This window comes from Opisthocomus hoazin, chromosome 5 (genome assembly GCF_030867145.1).
Source record: "Opisthocomus hoazin isolate bOpiHoa1 chromosome 5, bOpiHoa1.hap1, whole genome shotgun sequence".
Lineage (NCBI taxonomy): Eukaryota > Metazoa > Chordata > Aves > Opisthocomiformes > Opisthocomidae > Opisthocomus > Opisthocomus hoazin.
The window spans coordinates 11,092,682-11,111,055 of record NC_134418.1 but is presented as its reverse complement, the minus strand read 5'-3'; the positions used below and the strand labels follow the sequence as shown (position 1 = coordinate 11,111,055).

The 18,374-nt window shown below is 41.5% G+C and overlaps 1 protein-coding gene across 12 annotated transcripts in view; it reads right to left on the bottom strand.

The window, feature by feature from the left end:
* Nucleotides 1-1,467: 1,467 nt before the first annotated feature.
* The window catches only part of ADD1 (adducin 1), a 77,411-nt gene continuing 60,504 nt past the window's right edge, over nucleotides 1,468-18,374 (bottom strand). For 5 of the 12 annotated variants that reach the window (XM_075420397.1, XM_075420396.1, XM_075420400.1 and 2 more), the window contains exons 12-17: nucleotides 16,462-16,551; nucleotides 16,343-16,360; nucleotides 15,525-15,617; nucleotides 8,387-8,543; nucleotides 6,282-6,377; nucleotides 1,468-2,079 (exon numbers count right to left, since the gene is read on the bottom strand). In XM_075420397.1, the coding sequence (XP_075276512.1) occupies nucleotides 1,727-2,079; nucleotides 6,282-6,377; nucleotides 8,387-8,543; nucleotides 15,525-15,617; nucleotides 16,343-16,360; nucleotides 16,462-16,551 (807 nt within the window). In that variant the 3' untranslated portion in view covers nucleotides 1,468-1,726. Of the gene's footprint in view, nucleotides 2,080-5,494; nucleotides 5,530-6,281; nucleotides 6,378-8,386; nucleotides 8,544-15,524; nucleotides 15,618-16,342; nucleotides 16,361-16,461; nucleotides 16,552-18,374 lie in introns of those variants that run through there. The other 7 variants (XM_075420402.1, XM_075420403.1, XM_075420406.1 and 4 more) reach the window with 5 other exon arrangements.

Below are 18,374 nucleotides of genomic sequence, written 5' to 3'. Positions count from 1 at the left end.
AAAGCCGTTCGTGCCATGCAGTCCTGACCCAGCCCTGCTGTCAGGGGGTCTCACCCAGCCCAGCGCTGCTGCTGCCGCCCCACTGCCCAGCCAGGGACCTTGCGCTTCTCCCCCTAGTACCAGCCACCACTGCCACACCTCGCCCCTCCTTGGAGACTCCCGGCTCCCCTTCTCCTCCCAGCTGTCCCCCCTTCGCCGCCTTGGTCCTGCCTAGCTGCCCCCAGCCACCCAGCCCACCTCTGCCACGACACTGCCCACTGCAGAAGGGCAAGGCCGTGGTTTGCTGCTGCTTTACCCAGGGCAACCGTTAGCAGTGTCCTGGAAGGTGACATCCGCTCCCCGCAGGCCCTGTGCTCCCCGCTCCCACCCAGGGGCAGCGATGGTCTCTGCTGTTTGAACCAGGAATGCTGGCTCCAGAAACCGGAAGCGGTCACCAGCCTTCCCCACCGTTGGCTGGGGGAACAGCGCACAGTTTCTGGAGGATTCTTGCAAGCTTCACCTAGGTGATCTTAAACTACTTGTTACGATTAGTGATAGACAGAAGCATGGCAGTAACTAGAAAATAGTGACCTCAGTGGTGAGAGTGATGTTCTTTACCATGCTACGTATTAAACAAACATTTAGAGCAAACTGTGAAATACATTTTTAAGGTTACTTGGGATGTCGGTACTTTACTGCTGGCAACAGCAACAAAAAATATTAAAGAAATGCCAGTTTTCGTAAGTGAAAATAATTCATATAAAAAACGGTTAAACATTGAGTGTAATGCATTTACATTTTTATCACGGGAAGGAACAAGCGCAGAAGGCCGCCGGCAGGGTTCACATGCAGCAGGTTTGCGTGTGCACCCAAGGGACTTTTAAAGGGGTGAAAACACCCCCTGCTAAAGCTGCCCGTGCTTCACACCACCCACTGAAAAACTTCAGAATACTTCTAATACGGCTGCCTTTTAACCTTCTCTAACAGCCACATCACCACACGACTGATCCTCAGGGAGCCAAGACTGAACGACAGATTTCCCTTAAACTGTATCCACTAGAAAAAAAAAATGGGCTCTTTCAACGCAGGACATGAGCGGAACACACACGGTTATTTCAGTCCTAGACAGCAAAGATGATTTCAAGTGCCAGTTATAAAATAATCCAGAGTGAGAAACACCTTCATTTTGTTACAACAGTCAGAGGGGAGAAAGAGAGAGGAACGGACAGCCTTAAAGCTCGACTAACACGTGGTCAGTAATCACAAGCTTGCAGAAGTTTACACGTCAGTTCAAGCCTACGCCCCCCTGGAAACCACCACTGCGAAAGCGCCTGCTCTGAAGGTCAATACTGCAGCAGAAATTTACTCCTGACATGGGAAAGAGTCGGGGTAAGCGATGGGTGGTTTATTTTTAATTGTGATTTTTTTTTTTAATTATTCTTTTGTAAAGCAGTGCAGGCTTTAACTTCAAAATAGTGATTCGGTGCCTTCCACGTGGAAGTCATTTATATTTGATTACAAATCAGGGGGCAGCTCGGTGGCAGCTGCCAAGAACACCGGATTAGCACCTTTTTGGACATTAGTTTCTGGCTGTAACGTTAAACAATCGAGCCGTAACTGGAGGGGGTGGCTGGATTACTTGCTGCATTCATTTACGTAATAAGACAAAGCACTCGGTACGATCTGGTACATTCTAGTGATTAATGAACTTTAAAATGTGACAGTGTTTCTGCAGTGTGTCTGGCCTTTAGGAGTCACTCTTCTTTTTGCTCTTCTTCAGGAAGGAAGGAGTGCGAAACTTCTTTTTCTTTTTCGATGGGGACTTCCCTGGAGACTCATCACTACCTGCGTCAGCCGCCGTCCCCTCCTCGGCTGTCGGCGTTACTGGCTCCTCAGCGGGTTGGGGCTGGGGTTCCTTATTTTCCACTGCAGGTGATTCCGTTTGGCTTTTGGGCACATCCTCATCACATCTCCCCTCCTCCTTTCCCAAGGGAGGGAAGCTGAGTGCTTCTGAAGGCTCGTCAGGGGTGAGATCTGGGAGGGTTTGCTTGAAGGTTGCAGCGTCACTGTCATCTTTGTAAGTCTGGTCCTGCTGTGTCTCTGGTGGACGGACAGACAACGACAGAGTTAGTCTGCATAAGGGTCCCTAGGACAGGGGAAGCCAAGCGAGTTGATGGTGAGTGCACTCTATAAAAAAACTAATATATTTACTTTGCGTGAAAGCCTTTGTGATGGGTCTGTTCTCCTCTAGCACGGGGCACCCAGATAGAAACAAGATATTCCCAAGTTTTGTTCGTTTTTAAGCTTCTTCCCGCAGGACAGGTAAAGCTGAACTCCATCCCATGGGTATAACCAGAAAGAAAGTAACTGCTCGGACTTCTCTCATGTTTTACTTACAGCATTTGCAAGTGACGTGAGGTTTTAGTATAGCAGGCAGGAATTAAACCTACAGTTTTCATTGGTGTCTTAAAATTCCGTATCTTGATTCGTTTTTCTTTTGGTGGGATAAAACTAATTGCTGGTTTGCAGTGATCCCATACACGCAACTCCATTAATTTCTAAACTGCTGGCTTGCCAATTTTTAATCACAATGCTTGGATTTTCATACTACTCTTCCATGAGATGTAGCAGATGCTGCTTCAGAATAAGATTTCCTATCACAAAGGCTTCACTTATGCAAGATATGAGTATATATTATGGATTCCTATAAGTAAAATCCATGTAGTTCATCAAATTGAATGAGCTCAGCAGGTTATGCAATACAGCTTTTTTTTTTTTTAAATGCATCTGACATCTAAGAGCAAAACTCACCCCTGTATACAGGAACGCCAAAAATCTGGCGATAACTTCATGTCCACAGGTGAACTTTACCACTGCTCCTCAGCTGTACCACTTGCCTCAGTCACCACTACGCTTTGGAGGCGTTCTGTCTGAAGCTCCTCTCTGGGCATGTCTCTATCAGCGAGCACTGTTCCAAGTCCCTGCAACGCTCGTCACTGCGCTGACGCCGAGAAGTATCTCGTCAGCTGTCAGACACATCCCCGCTGATCTTACACCAGGGGGAATTTAGAACAAAATCCAGGCCATGCTCATTGTAAGGCACAAAAGGAAGGCAACTCTTTTTTCCCCTTTTAAAATCTTGTTTCGTTTGAAAAGACTGAAGGCTCTCACAAGAATTTACAGAAAATACTTGACACTTTCCCACTTTTCCTATGGAAATGACGAGTGTTCTTTTTCTTTCTGCCAGATGGGATCACTGATCCTCTGATGCATTTCAGAGGGCTCTGTGCTGTGAATACCTGCTAGAAAGCCAACATGGCTTGCCTAGAGCACCACGAGCTTCTGACAGGTTAAAGAAACAAAGCGCACTAGTATTCAAGTGCCAAACACTCGGAATGCACAAGTTAGCAGTTCAAAAGTTATAATGCAGGCAGGATTTAGAACAGTAGAAAAGAGAAAGCAATTATGTACGTTGCAGGCTGCCTCCTGAAGCTCTAGTTTAACCTGTGTATGTGTGGCACGCAGATCTGTAAGAAGCACCGCCGACAGTTCCTCACTGCCACCACGCTCCTCCCGCATTTCATTCTACTTTAAATTAACTGAAAGCTTTGCTGAGCTCTCCTCCCCGGGATCCAGCGACAGGACGCCCGGGAACGGCTCAGAGCTGCGCCGGGGACGTTCGGACTGGACACCAGGAAGCGTTTCTGTACCGAGAGGGGGTCAAGACCCTGGGACAGAAGGGGTCGATGCCCCAGGCCTGTCGGTGTCCCAGAGGCATCTGGACAGTGCCCTCACCAACGTGCTGGAACTTCTGGTCAGCCCCGAAGTGCTCGGGTTGGTGGACCAGATGGTCGTTGTCAGTCCCTTCCAGCTGAAACAGCCTGTTCCATTCATTAGCTGTCTCAGTTTTTAGAAGACGCACCATATGAGGTTGTCCATCAGTTTTATTTTATCTTTTTAAAAGAAGTTAAATGAAAGTTTTAAAGTTTTAAACAAGGGATTAGAAATTCTTAAAATTAAAGAATAGGAAGCCACAGGCATTCAAACAGCATTTGCCAGCTGGCCTAAGCCTTGGATAGATATGTTTTATAACTCATCAATCCAGGACGGCCATCCTGCCCAGTCTGTCACATTACCATCACCTTTACTAAATGCATTAACGTTATGCTGGAATCCAACAAACGCCTGTTTATCTAGCTCGCTAAGTGCAATATTTTACCAGAATTGGGGAGATTTACAAATTCCACAAGCGATAAAGAAAGCATACAGTATGTAAACACCTTGCTATTCTACTTGATGGATTTCAGTAATGTAACAAGGAAGGCTTAAAAATATACCTTGCTGCAAAACCTATGTACAGTTTAAGAACTCAGCATTACCTCAACATTTTGTAAGTTTTTTAGAATAATGATGTCTACATCCATGCTCTCCCTTTATGTATACTGTGGCATAAGAGTTTGAAAAGTAACATTAATACTGGTGTGTGTTTACAATTCACATTATTTATGAAAATAAAAGTTTATGGGTTTTTTTTATCAACACAAACATGTGGACAAACATACAAACTAGGCTCTAACTGAGTTAACACAGAACACTTCTCTGACTTCAGTTACACTCAAACGGAAACAATATGAGGAAAAAGAGCCGAGAAGTGCCTGTATACAGAGAACACTGTCATTCAACAGAACTCCCAGTTACTCTCTAAAATAAGCTTTGTATGCTTGTCCTGGTAAACTTACACAGCTAGAAGAGTTTGTGGAACACAATTCTTAGTTTGAAAGAATTTTCAGGTGTTAGAACTTTACTGGTAACATCACAGGTATCTATGATGTGGTTTGACTTTCGTGTCTATGACAAACACACTGACTTTCGGATGTAACAGGACATACAAATGAGGGGGACAAACGCCCTTATTACTTTAAAGTATAATCTGACTTTGCCTTGCAGATCTAGCCGAAACGGCTGTAGAAGCTGCTGCCACCACGTACTTGCTGTTAGTCCTTGGCTGGAATCTGAGTGTCCCTACAGCTGACATACATAACATCGGAGTAGTTCCATATCCACCTCTGTGCAGAAGTCGGCTGGGTAAGTTTACATCAGTGACACTTCTGCGCCAGAATGGATGAGGAACTTTCTTCCCTTTCACTGCCAGGTCCAAGTTGTGCAGGCAGCAGCAGACTGCTGGGGCAGAAACTCCCAGCCCTGTTTCAGCTATATCTGAAAGACAGCTTCAGACTATTCCTTGTTAAACTGAGGGATCAGACACATAGACATGGAAACATGTGATGCCACTTCCACAGTCTCTTTGAAAAGGGGAGTGCGTTTTAACGTAAGATCTGTAACTACCTAGAATTTCATGACATCAAGCACTAAAGAAATCAGCATCTCAACTGAAAAAGCCTGCTTTTTTTTTTAAAAAAAAAAAAAAAGCAAAACCAACAAAAACCCCTTAGTAAACAAAGATGCAAGAGTGAAGCAAAGCACATAAGCAGGTCAGAGTATGGAATGATACTTACTATGGTAACAGGTACTCTTTAGCATATCCATCTCCTGTGTGTAACGCAGCCACAAGAAGAAAAAAGCACAAGTAGAGAATCTATGCATTCATCACAGCCATCGTGTTAAGTTAGAAGAATGGTTGCAACCATTCTTATAGAAAACAGAATGGGATGACGTAGTGAATGGAAGACTAACAGACAGGTGATATCAATGTACAAGGTAAAGGAAACAAGACAAAAATTAGATTACACCTGTTCAAGATTGTTATTTTATCCTTTTTTTGAGGAAATTGTAGACTTTACCAGCCCTGCTCTCATTTTAGTTGAAACCACTACATAAGGTGAGCAAATAATGACATTTAGATTCAAATTGAGTTGGAAAACATATTTAGTGAGGTGTAATCCAAGTACAATAATGTTTAAGAAATGTGCAATCGGTGAAGGAGATTTACCAAAGCATCTAAATTTGTGTCTGGTTTGCCACCAGACACTCTCTCATTTCGTAACAGCAATTCTTTCTCGCAGAAAATGTACAAAAAGTTAACTCAGTTGAGAAATACCACGAGATGACAACGCAATTCTGAAGAGATGAAAATTTGTCTTTATGTTAATGCACACTTCTTTATTATTGTAAAGATAAGTCCTATTACACTTACACTTCAGTGTAGTATATTTTAGGTAGTAAAAAAATAAAATACAAGAAATATTTTACCTTCATTAGATACTAGTTCATATATTTTCATGCGTCAGCCACTAATGATGCAGTTACTGGTTTCCCCTGGCCCCCAAATCAGAAGAACGTACCTTCCTCTATTTTAATGGGCGTACTGGGAGGAGTGCGAGCTGAAGTGTGATCAGGGGGACTTCTCTCCTTCTGTTGCCTGCCATCGTCTGAAGGTTCTGCAGATGCAAAGAGAAGTTTAAAAAGGCAGACAAAACCTTTCAGCGTGTGAGAAAACAAAAGTGTCCTTTTGCTCTGTGCACACAAGATAAGAATACATTTTTCTGAATCAAAATTCTGTCAGGATATTAAATAATACCAAAACAAGCAAAAGACAATTATGTGCTAGCTTGATATTAACAAAATTGTTCAAGGCACAGCTGTGCTCTGCGGTGTTTTGGTTTGTTTTCATAAGAGGGCATGAATAATGTAATTGTTTATGAATTGGTTTATCATGCTGTTCTGAACAAAACTTGTGAGGAGGAGAAACACACAAGCAAGGCATAAACAAATGGGGGGGGGGGGGAATGCTATCAGGCCTGCACAGGATAACGCTCTTTTGCTTGCTTTGTATTGCTGAAACTTGGAGTAAACAAAATTGCATCCCAGAAGAAAAGAAGACTGGACAGATAACCAGAGAAACATGCAGCAATTAAATGATTTAAAACCGATTCCACAGTGGTTTGTGTATTTGTTATTAGTCAGGAGGGTCCCCCCTTGCTCCCAGCTTTGAACAGCCCTAGATCCACAGGAAAACATTAACGGAATGCACCGTGTATCAGGAACAGCATTAAAACCTTGTTCCGTACAGTTCACCTACGCAATTAAACACGAAATCAGTCCCACAGATGAGAGTCAACCGACAGAATCTCCAAACGGTGCAGATATAGAGGTTGCTCCTCAGACTGCAAGTGCAGTGTACCGTATCAGTAATACCTGAGGCCTCAGCCAAAAGGTCAGGATCAGACCTTAGTGCTTTGATCACTGCAGTATGGAATTCCTTATGGGAGGACTTCTGCCCATCTGGCTCTTCTCGGTTAAGAGGGGTGATGACTTGCTGCGTGGTCTGACAAGAAACCCATGCAGCAGCAAACCGAGTGTTATCTAAAGATTTAGACAGGGATGATACGTCACGATCCTGCAGAGTCTTCATATCTGCTCCCTGAAAGGTTTTGGATCTGCCTTTCAAGTCCACAGATTTTTTATCTGACGTGTTTTGCTCACCAATGGTCTGATTTCTAAGCAATGTACTCTGCTCCCCAGGTGGTGTCTGCCTCAGTAACACAGCCTTGCCATATTTTGGTATCTTCTCTAAGCAGGATGTAGCAATGTTACTGAGAATAAGCGAATGCAGTTACACAGCCAGAACAGCAGAGTGTCCCACCCCACACAGTCCAACACTCGATTAACTGAACGCACACGGTCTGCAACGGCTCCTACACTGTCTGATCAAAAAGCAGAGGCAGGGAGCGCACACTGCAAGAGAAATGGCACTTCTGGTTCCTGCATCATCCAAAGGCAAAACCCAGCAGCGGTGAGCGCCGTATCAGCCCTTAAAACCACACAGAAGCCAAGCAGGATAACCACTTCGGATGCAGCCCCCACCTCTTTTCGTAGCACAATTCTCTCATAATTCCGTGATAATTTGGAAAGTCTTTGGGGGAAGTCCTCAGGATGTGCCATTTCCAAGCAGCAACCAAATGTTGCTCTGTACCTTCCCCAGTCAACAGGTTTCTCCAATCCACAACTTTCAGTGAGTCAGAGAACTGCAGTTTTGCTGCTGGAGAGCAACAGCATTCTCTCACCTCAGACTGCCTCCAGTGCCAACGGAAACAAAGCGGAGCAGTCTGCAATCCTTTGCAGTACCTAAAAATTGTTTTGACTGAACTTTCAAGCTTTCAACTTCCTAATATAATGGCCAGCAGTAACTGGCCATAGCAAACACCCCAGTTTGGCTACTAGGATAACTTCTAGAATAAGATCTATGCTTTTTATGGAACACTCCATTAACGCTGAGACTGCACATTCTATCTCCAATATGCTTTTAAAATTTCTAATTCATACTGGAAAAACTGAAACACACAAAAGCTGAATAACTTATCCACGGCCTTTGCAGGTCACCCACCTTCCAGCTAGCATTAAACTTGCTGTTACCATAGTCTACTGCAGAAAAAACAGAGACACGAACCTTCTGATCCCTTCTGCTTTCTTTCTACTTCTTTGCGATACTCCTCCAGTTCTCGATCCGTGAGTTTATTGAAGGGATTTGGTCCCGTTGTGCTCACTATGACTTTTGGTTGATACTCCTTCTCAATTATTGCTTTTGATGCAGTTACCAGTTCTCCCTGAGAAAAGAAAATTAAGATACATCTGCAATCGAGCAGTAACTTGCAGAACCCTGAGAAGTACAGAGGCTATAAAGCAACCAAAAACAAACCAAAAAAGATAATCTGAAAATGCTACATTTATTTTCTTTTAGATTAAAAAAATCTATCACAGGATTTTTTTTAAATAATATTTATCTACAGCAGGTTAATATAAAGGAGAAAACAGGTCTCATCAATTACTCTTACAGACACATCAGTGTTTCCACCAGGGAATATCCACCATTAAGCAGTCAACCAAACAGCAGACAAACAGTCTAGCTGAACTATATCTGCAGTCACAGAAGCATCAGTTTTCTTTTTGTCCCCACAGAAGACACAGGATACCTGGCCCAACTGCACGGCAGTCTGGGCACAGAACACCTGTGGAAGTTAACAGGACTCAGCCCACAGGTATTTTGTTTGTGGTTTGTTTGGGGGGTTGTGTTTTTTTGTTGTGGTTTTTTTTTGTTGTTGTTGTTGTTGTTTTTTTGTTGTTTTTTTTTTTTTGTTGGGTTTTTTTTTTACATGGGAAAAACCATTTCTAGTAGCTACTACGTAACATCTAACAGATGTTATGGTAAAAAGCCATCTTGTATGTGTTCTGTATACAGCAGAATAACAGTCCATTACACACAATTTTTAAGTAATTAAGGTTAATTGTGATCTTGTACAAGTTAGCATCTTTACATCTATAACACCTGTCATACAAGCCAGGTAAAAAGTTATACACAGAAAAATAAACCATTAGCAATTCTAAGTACAGTAAGTTCCAATGGACAACAGCAGCTGCATGAGAGAACGTTTGGGCTTGTTCAGCCTGGAGAAGGCTGAGAGGGGACCTTATAAATGCTTACAAATATCTTGAGGGTGGGTGACAAGAGGACGGGGCCAGACTCTTTTCAGTGGTGCCCAGCGACAGGACAAGGGGCAATGGGCACAACCTGAAGCACAGGAAGTTCCAGCTGGACATGAGGAAGAACTTGTTCCCTCTGAGGGTGACGGAGCACTGGAACAGGCTGCCCAGGGAGGTTGTGGAGTCTCCCTCTCCGGAGATATTCAAGACCCACCTGGACAAGGTCCTGTGCAGCCTGCTGTAGGTGACCCTGCTTCGGCAGGGGGCTGAACTAGATGACCCACAGAGGGCCCTGCCAACCCCTACCATTCTGTGATTCTGTGATTCTCTAATGCCAAGGTTTTTAGATTTTTCTTCTCTATAGTAAAGACTAAAAGCCAGTGGCTTTTCATTGCCTCGGACAGGGAAGCTGCTTGCCAGGACAGCTGCTGTATCTTCCAAGCGACTTGCTTAAGCATTTGTGTTTTTCACTGGATACGCAGAACTACTGACACTAGTTGGGCAATGAGTGACACATGGCCTGTGCCTCGTGTCTCTGTGACACCTCAGTCGTCTTCATCGTTGAAGAGGCATTTATTTGAATTCCATTACCAGTAAGCATGGGTTACGGATTGGCCCAAGTCATCTCCATATTCAAATGTTATTTGTACCAAAATTTAAAAGAAAGCATTAGTGTAATCGATGGTCTTGCTTGACTTGTCGAATGCAAGACAAAAGACAAACGGACTGAGGTGTCAAGAGCCGAAGAGCTAACAAAAGAAGTAAATAACTGGTGCTTATCTTATCAGACAAAAGTAAGGGGGGATAGCCCATCACTGTAAACTCAGTGATCTGTGGGGCGCCGCGGAGGCTGCGCAGCCAGAGATTGCTTCAGAGATTGCTTTGGACAAAGCACAGATGGCCCCCGAATGCACATACCAAGATGCCCGCTCCGAAGGCGTGTCACACTGCTGAGTCCCGCTTCTGACGACACGACATTCCATGCCAAGAGCCAATCGATACACAATAATTGACTTAGTCCCACCTCGCAAAAAGATTTCCAAACATATAAAAATTGGCACTTGAAAACTCTCTTTGGGAGGAGGAGCCAAGCGAGAACTTCACCTCACGGATGGGTCGACGGGCCTGAACCTCTCTTCCCCCCCCAAGAAGGGACGCCTTTTTGGTAAGAGTCGCGCCTCTGACTTTGTCAGACGTACCCCCGGGAACACATTGTTAACTAAAGCGCTAAACTATTACTTTGAGCTCAACTTTTGTAGACAGTGAATTTATCAACAGCAATTCCGAATCTGTGATACCTGCCGCTTGAATAAATTACCTATTGTTTCAACTTTGCGAAACTGTTTCAGTGAAAGTCCTTGGAAGGGCTCTGGCAGGCTAGTTGAATATCAGACTCCCCTTACCCCCCCTTTTAACGTGACAATTAGAAAGCACAGTTCCAAAATTAACAGCACCCCGAATGAAGAGACAAACCTCCCATTCCATGTCCACACTGGATGGACAAGCATGAGATCTTCACTGTAAAACTGGATATGAAACTAGACAGAGTACTGTTTTGGATGCTAAGAGCTGCTTTGGATGAGCTGTCAGCACCAAAAAGGGGACAGACAAGAATGTCCACATGGAATGCGGACAAGAGCAGTTAGATATTTCTGAAAGCCTCACGAGAGATCTCCAGAAACCTGGTCTAGAGGAATCCAGGGAGGTAAGAACAGCTGTCTGTTAGGATCTATGCTGCTCTTCGGGAAGCCAACACCAGCCAGAAGTACCGAAGAACAAGCAGTGTAACAAGTCTCCACTGTAAGCTCCTGCAAGGAACTGCAGGAGAGAAACATCTCTAAAACATTACAGATCACCTTCTAGATGCAGAATGTCAGCAGAATGTCAAAAGCCTTTTCTCAACTATTTCCATTAAGCACCTGCTGTCTTAATACCAGTAAACCATTGATTTGACAGTCATGGCTTTTCTTACAGGATAACGTGTATAGAAAGTCACAAAACACATCAACCTTTGTAGAAATCCTAATTGTTTTGTAGGAAATGTAACCCATCTTCAAATCTGCAGGTCCCAGCTTTTAATCAGGGCAGAAAATTAGTGCCCATGGCAATTCTGTATTTCCATCTTTATCTCTATCCACGCTTCAAACTCAATATGGAGTTTTGACTGAAACGCAGCAGTAAGCAGTGGGGGCTTGCAAAGCACTGCTCTCGGGCAGGGTTTTTAGAGTTTTCCAGGATTACAAAACTCAGAGGAACAAGACGTACAGTGCACCCTGGTATCCCTGGAATGTTTAAGAATCTTTGAATCTTCTCCGCAAGTTAAATCCAAAAATGACTGCATAGAACAACTTTCACATGAAATGAAATTCTACTGAATGCCGACTGATTTAATAACGACAAACGGCAAGACAAGCAGTCTGCAGCAAGACGACTAGTGCACGGGCATTACGTGTTCTCTTCCTTAAGAGAGTACTTTCCTTAACAACTGGGAATAAAAGCCAAGCTTACCACATTTATTAAATCAAAAAACAACAAACAAGAAACCAAAACCAAACACACACAAAAACCAGACCACCATCAACACAAACAGTATTTGTACCAGCTGAGTATCTTTGACCCAAGAGAAATAATACTGAAAAAGATCAGAGGCAACGACAGTAAGCGGATTATGTATTACAAACAAAACGCACTTGTGTTTTAGGACTGTAAAAGCAGAAGAATAACACGAGAGACCAGAAAGGCAAACTTCTGATCTGCTAAAAGCTGTTCCCAGAGTAACACATCCAGTTTTGCTCAGTATCAATAATATGGAAGCAGTTTAAAGGCCACCAATGAAAATTGTAAGGGTAGAGGGACTGATCCTATGGGCAAAATAAATTAAGGGGAGTACGTTAGTAAGTTACGCAATGTGGTTATTCTAAAACATATACAAATCAAAGAAGCAGAGATGCATTACTTCCCAGCATAGGCCACACAGCAGCCTTCCAAGAATTCAAATAAAAATATACAACGCAGAATGATCAGAGTAACACTGGACAGAAGGAAAACGAGTATAAAGGACTAAAAAGACAGCAGAGGACACATTTTAGATGGTTAAAGGTGACACTAAAATAGACAGGATTCTGCAGCGCTATTAACCTGTCCATGCCATTCAGCGATTACCACAAACGTTCAGAAAAATTGAACAAGAAAATTGGTGTGGAGTTGCTTCCAGCACTAGAAAGCCTGTAGAAATTTCCATATGAAAGTCAGGCACTCTGTTTCAACACAGAATGACATGCAAAAAACGAATGTTCTAGTGATTTCATCTGGATTATGCTGAACTAGTATTATTGTGGTGATGATTCTAGCACTATTTTGATGACTATTTGGTTTGATTGCATGTGTAAGCACCCGAATATCAACAGCATTTTCTCCACCCTATGAGATAATGCATAAATTACATTCATGAACAGAATATATTTTCACTCCTGAGAATTTTGTAAGGGCATACTCTCCCACAAAGATCCAACAAAGGGACAGTCATTTATAGCTAATGATATCCAATATACCTTCATATTAAACTTGGACCTCAGACATCCTTACAAGGAAATTTTTGGATTATCAAGTCTTTTTGCAACTTCCCACCAAATCTTGCTTTCAGAGAAAAATTCAAAACTGCGATGAGGTGACCATCACTTCAAACGCAAGCACTTCATCTCGTTCTCAGGGATAGGTATGAGCAAAACTGCCACCTTATACATGCCAATTTTTCTCTTCATCAGACAGGAGGTTCATAATCACTGTCTAAAGGTAACAACTGCTCTTAACACAACCTGGTATTAAATGAGTGCCTTTATCCAAAACACCCAAGAAAGTGCTGTTCATGTAGCAGTTGCCACTAAAACACAGTGCCACCTCTGGGGCAGAACCGAGAGGCTCTTGGTGAAGAACAAAGCCACAGAATTTCCATTCTAAAGGAAGAGACAGGAAACAGGTGATTCTTGTACTTAACATTCTTGAAAATTCTTGGTTTGTTTTTTGTTTTTTGTTTTTTTGTTTTTTTTTTAATCAGACTGCAGAATGGTCGTTGGTAAGAATAACCAACATTCCCTCTCCTTCAGCCAAGACTGCAGCAGAAGCATAGTTAACCAAGTCTAGAGCACGAATAAAATTACACGATGCACAAGGAGCTCGTGTTGCAACATGGCCAGGACTTCTCAGAACACAGACAAAGCAAGTGACCAGGCAAAGTGGAGCATTTCCTACTGCAGCCAGAGGCACGGAAGACTCAAAGCGTTACATGCATACTGTACACAAACAGGACCTTTTTCATCCAAAAAGCGTGCATTGCAATTTGATACAAATGTCAATGTTCACTGAAAACATGATACATTTTAAGCGTTACCGCAATGAGAAGGAAATTTTTACTTGAATTTGTCAACTAAGAACTTCGGAATTTTAGGTACCAGACAATTATAAGTCCTTGATGCACAGATCTCCTCAAAGTTTCATTCAAAGTTTATGTGAGCTTTATGCGGGCATCGTAAGACTGCTTCTGCTTCCTTTGTTCCACAACACATGACTGATATTTGGCATAACCTTTCTAGAAAATTTCTCTGATGGGTTTTTTTTTTGTTGTTGTTTGATTCACTGGGGGTTTAGTGGGGTTTTGGCTTGTAGATTTTGTTGTTGTTGTTGCTTTGGGTTCTCCCCACTCCCCACCCCCAACAGAAAATTATTAAGCATTCAGGTCACAATTCATATTAAGATAATACAGATTATGAAATAGGCCACTCCTATAGTCATTAACACTGTGATCTAATTTTACACAGTATTCATAACACCACAAAAAGAAAACATCATTTGGACATCTAAACCCTAACATTATACTACCAGGCAAAATCATATAACGAATAGACCTTTTGTTGGCTCCTTGCCATCTACAAAAACGCATGTAAAAATATTTGACTGATTTTATAGAAAGATGCCATCAATGGATGATCAATCCACCAATGGATGATTATCATAAAAATAATTTTTCACTTTGAAAGTATTATTAAGCAGAGAATAAAAAGGCATGCACTGCCTGGAAGAATCTGGCATTTTTTCATTTTTCATCTTAAATCTGGAAATAGTGTTTTATTATTTTTCCTTTCAGAATATGGATAAAACAAACTGTAATCTGAAAAAACAATTATCAAATTCTTAGTATGATACAAGTACCTATAACGCAAACTGCTTCATTACACTAGAAAGTGTCATGAGATTTGGGGCAATGATGTAATTCAAAGTATTCTGGTTTTTGATGGGAAAGTTATTCTGATAACGATATGTTAGGCGTGATCTAAACCAAGATTTAAGAATCTTCTAGATAAAACACTGGAGCAGAAGAGACACTGATGCTTATTTACACTCTGTGCTTCCATGCTAGGTCACCTCTAAGAAACTCATTCAAAACCTGGGAGAGACAGCTAAGGACAGATTATTTCCCACATGCAAACTGTTTCTGTTTACTCAGCCTCAAGGACTGTCCAGCCCAACCATACACACACCTCTTAAATTTATTCTGTGTTTGTATTATGTAAGCACGAGTACGATTACATGTTTGAAAGCCAATCGATTTTGGAAGTGTGGGGCATTATTCAGCAACTCTTGTAGATAATCACAGGAAGTTTTAAGAAAACAAGACATCTAGCAACATAGGATCGAAAGTTGGCAGTGTTTGTCAGCATGACACACTCTGAACACGTGGATATCTTCGGAATTACACTGATGTAACCAGGCTGAGATTAAGCTAACTCAAAATGGATCTCAAATTACAGGAATTCAATGCTAATAGCAAGCACAAAGAAACCAACTACATGCAGAACCTAATCAGCACCTTAACACCAAAGTGTTTCCTCACCAGTTTCAACTGACAAAGATCAAAATCCTTAAAAGATACTTTAAAGGGGTAAAGTAACTGCTTGTACAGTTGCATATATATAATTTGGAGATCCATCTATTTTTTTTTTCTTCTTCTTTTCTAGCCAAATCATCAGCTAACAGAGGGAAAAGGTCAGGGTAAGAAAGAGGTAAAATGAAGGGTGAACAACAGCATTTAGAGCAGTATGACAGGGCAGTACCTTTCTAACAGACAGAGATTTAGCAGGACTAAAGGCCTGCTCTGTGAGATCGAGCCCTTCAATAGATTCCGTACAGTCTGAGAGGGGAGCATCCTGCAACAGTAAATCGAGTAAACAGAGCAAACCGAGCCCAGGCTTTAAAACATCAACCAAAAGCATCATGATGCTTACTAGAAACATGCAAAGAAACAGAAACTGGCTGATAAAATTGCAAATGACAGTGAATCGACATGCACACAATATGACACCCAACATGAATAATGCCATGGTGATGGTAAGACTTGCCAAGCTTTTTAAAGTATATCAGAAAATACTTTTTTGGGGCAGTTAAAGCACTCAGATATATAGAGCTTTAAAGTCATTCAGCTCTACAGTATAACCGTACAGCTCTAATTCTTACTTTAATTTTGAAATATGACTCAAAGTCATTTGTATATCCAGATATACTGCTTTTAAATTTTATTGATGTATAATAGCTTTTTCCCCCAAACTGCTCTTCAAATAAAATATTACGAAGCATGATAAAACACATTTAACACACAACAGTACTGCCTCATAGTGAGCCTGCTGTGCCCAGTATTAATACTCCAAGACACATAAACTTGGAAAACAAACAAACAAAAAGTTGTCACAAAGCCCAACTAGTTTTGAACAAGACTCACCCATATAAATAAGCCTCCCAAATGTCATGCATTATATTCAGCAAAAAAACCAAGAAGCATCCTCCACAGACATGCTTGGGCTACATGGCTGAAGCCTCTTAAATTTCTGACCCTACGCACTCTCGCAAAGACAATGGTGTTACCTCTAAGACTTACCTTATAAACAGTTACTCTCTGCCAATTAAAGAATAATTTTATAGTGATATATTAGGTGAAAGCACAGGATATCATAGATTAACTTTAAGCTAGTAGCTTTAGGCATTTCATACTCTCACCTGTACAAGACTCCTGTCCACAACTACCCCAGAAAGAACCTGGGATTGAGGGCCCGCAGTTTTAATATCTTGTAAATTTTGCTCTCGGATCTGTAAAGGAAAGCAGCAAAGTACAGTCACATGAACAACAGAGAAAACTTTAAACCACATTTTCATATTTCAAAAAGGGGTGGGTGAACCTGCCAACAGGCTGCAGCTAGTGCCGATCGCTATGGCCCTACCTATCAAATAAAGCCGTGCTTATAAACACCACTTTGTTGAGGAGATATGGACTCAGGTTCCTAGCTGGTTCCTCACATTTCTCAGAATTCAGTCTAAGTACCACAGCATGCACTGGCTTTTGCTTTTTAGTACTGGCCCATGGTAAAACTCTACAGATCAGATAACAGACAACTCCAGTTTATGAAGAACAGCAAGGAGAGAAAAGCAGCACAGCAGTCATGTTTATGTAAGTCTATTGCACCTGAGCAGCCATTTACAGGTTTCTGTCACAGGCAACTAGTCACTGATACTGCACCACAATATCATTTTCCTACAGAACTTACTGTAAAACACTGCACAACATTCAATTTTTGGCTCTAGTCAGGACCATATTCTCAAAAGGGCATATAAGTATTTTTCTATACATGAACTGATACTCCAGAGTACTCAGATACATCCCTGTTGTTGCATCTTAAATACCTCCTGGTTCTTTCTATACAGAAGATGGGAACAGAAACCAGATATTTAAATCTAGGTATTATCTATTTAAATCAGATATTCTACAGTGGTAAAGAAATCATACCGACTCAAAAATTATTTCTAAAATATTCTGCTTCATGTTCCAAGATAAATGAAGAAAAGCATGCATCCAGAAAGACCTTTACTTTATGACTAGAGGACATTCAATTTATATAGAAATACATATGCACAGGAGCATACAAACACAAGGTATTATTAATACCTGGTATTTCAGCAAGCATGAAGATCCTGCATCACCTCTAGTTGTTTCCACTCTACCACCCTTCTCATTATCAGGAAAGTAAAATGTTTGAAGTTTTATTTCTCTCCTCTTAGTCTTTTCATTCAAGTTTTAAATAAAACAATATTTGTGTTTGAAACCAAGAAACTCCTTAGCAATTTCACCAGACTTCTCCTTTCAAGTGATTATTATTTTACAGTGTTGAGTCAAGAAAAGCGAAAGCTCTGTCAACCTTATACAAATTATTTTAGAACAAATCGATATTCCTGCTAGTATCCCAACACACAGACTTTCCTGTGACATAATGATAACTCCCATGTTCCATATGACCATCAGTTAGAAGTAGCAAAACCACCCAGAAAAACCATTAACAAGATAACAGTGCATATTTTATACTTTAAAAGAAATAAAGTAAAAAAATCCCAACGCATTCAATGCTTTCCTGTTGGTAGATTAGTGACAAGAAGATCTGAAATTCAAAGACTGGAAAATTAACTGCTAGGTCACTTCAAAAACATTAACATGCAGTTCCAAAGGCCAAAAATATTTCTGCAACAATCACAGCATATTATAATATAATAAAATACAATATGGAGAGAGATCCACAGACTTCTTTGTCTAGGCCACAGTTTCACTTCATGAAACCCAAACAGGACAACTGGTCACTAATGTAAAACTATGAGTTCAGGAAACAGAATTACTATTATAAACTCAGTGGTGGCTGTTTCAGAGGTACCCAGCAACTGGGCTGACAGTCACAAAATATAAGACAATGAAAATCTTCATACAGCAGACAGTAATACCATCTTTTTCCAAGATCATTTAGGAATTGTTTCGGTATCTAGTCATAAAGGGGCAGGGCAGTACCAGAGCTGTGTTACTGAATCCCCAAAATTTCACCACAGCAAAGTTACATTACAAGTACGCAGCTTAACTGTAGTGATGATCAAAA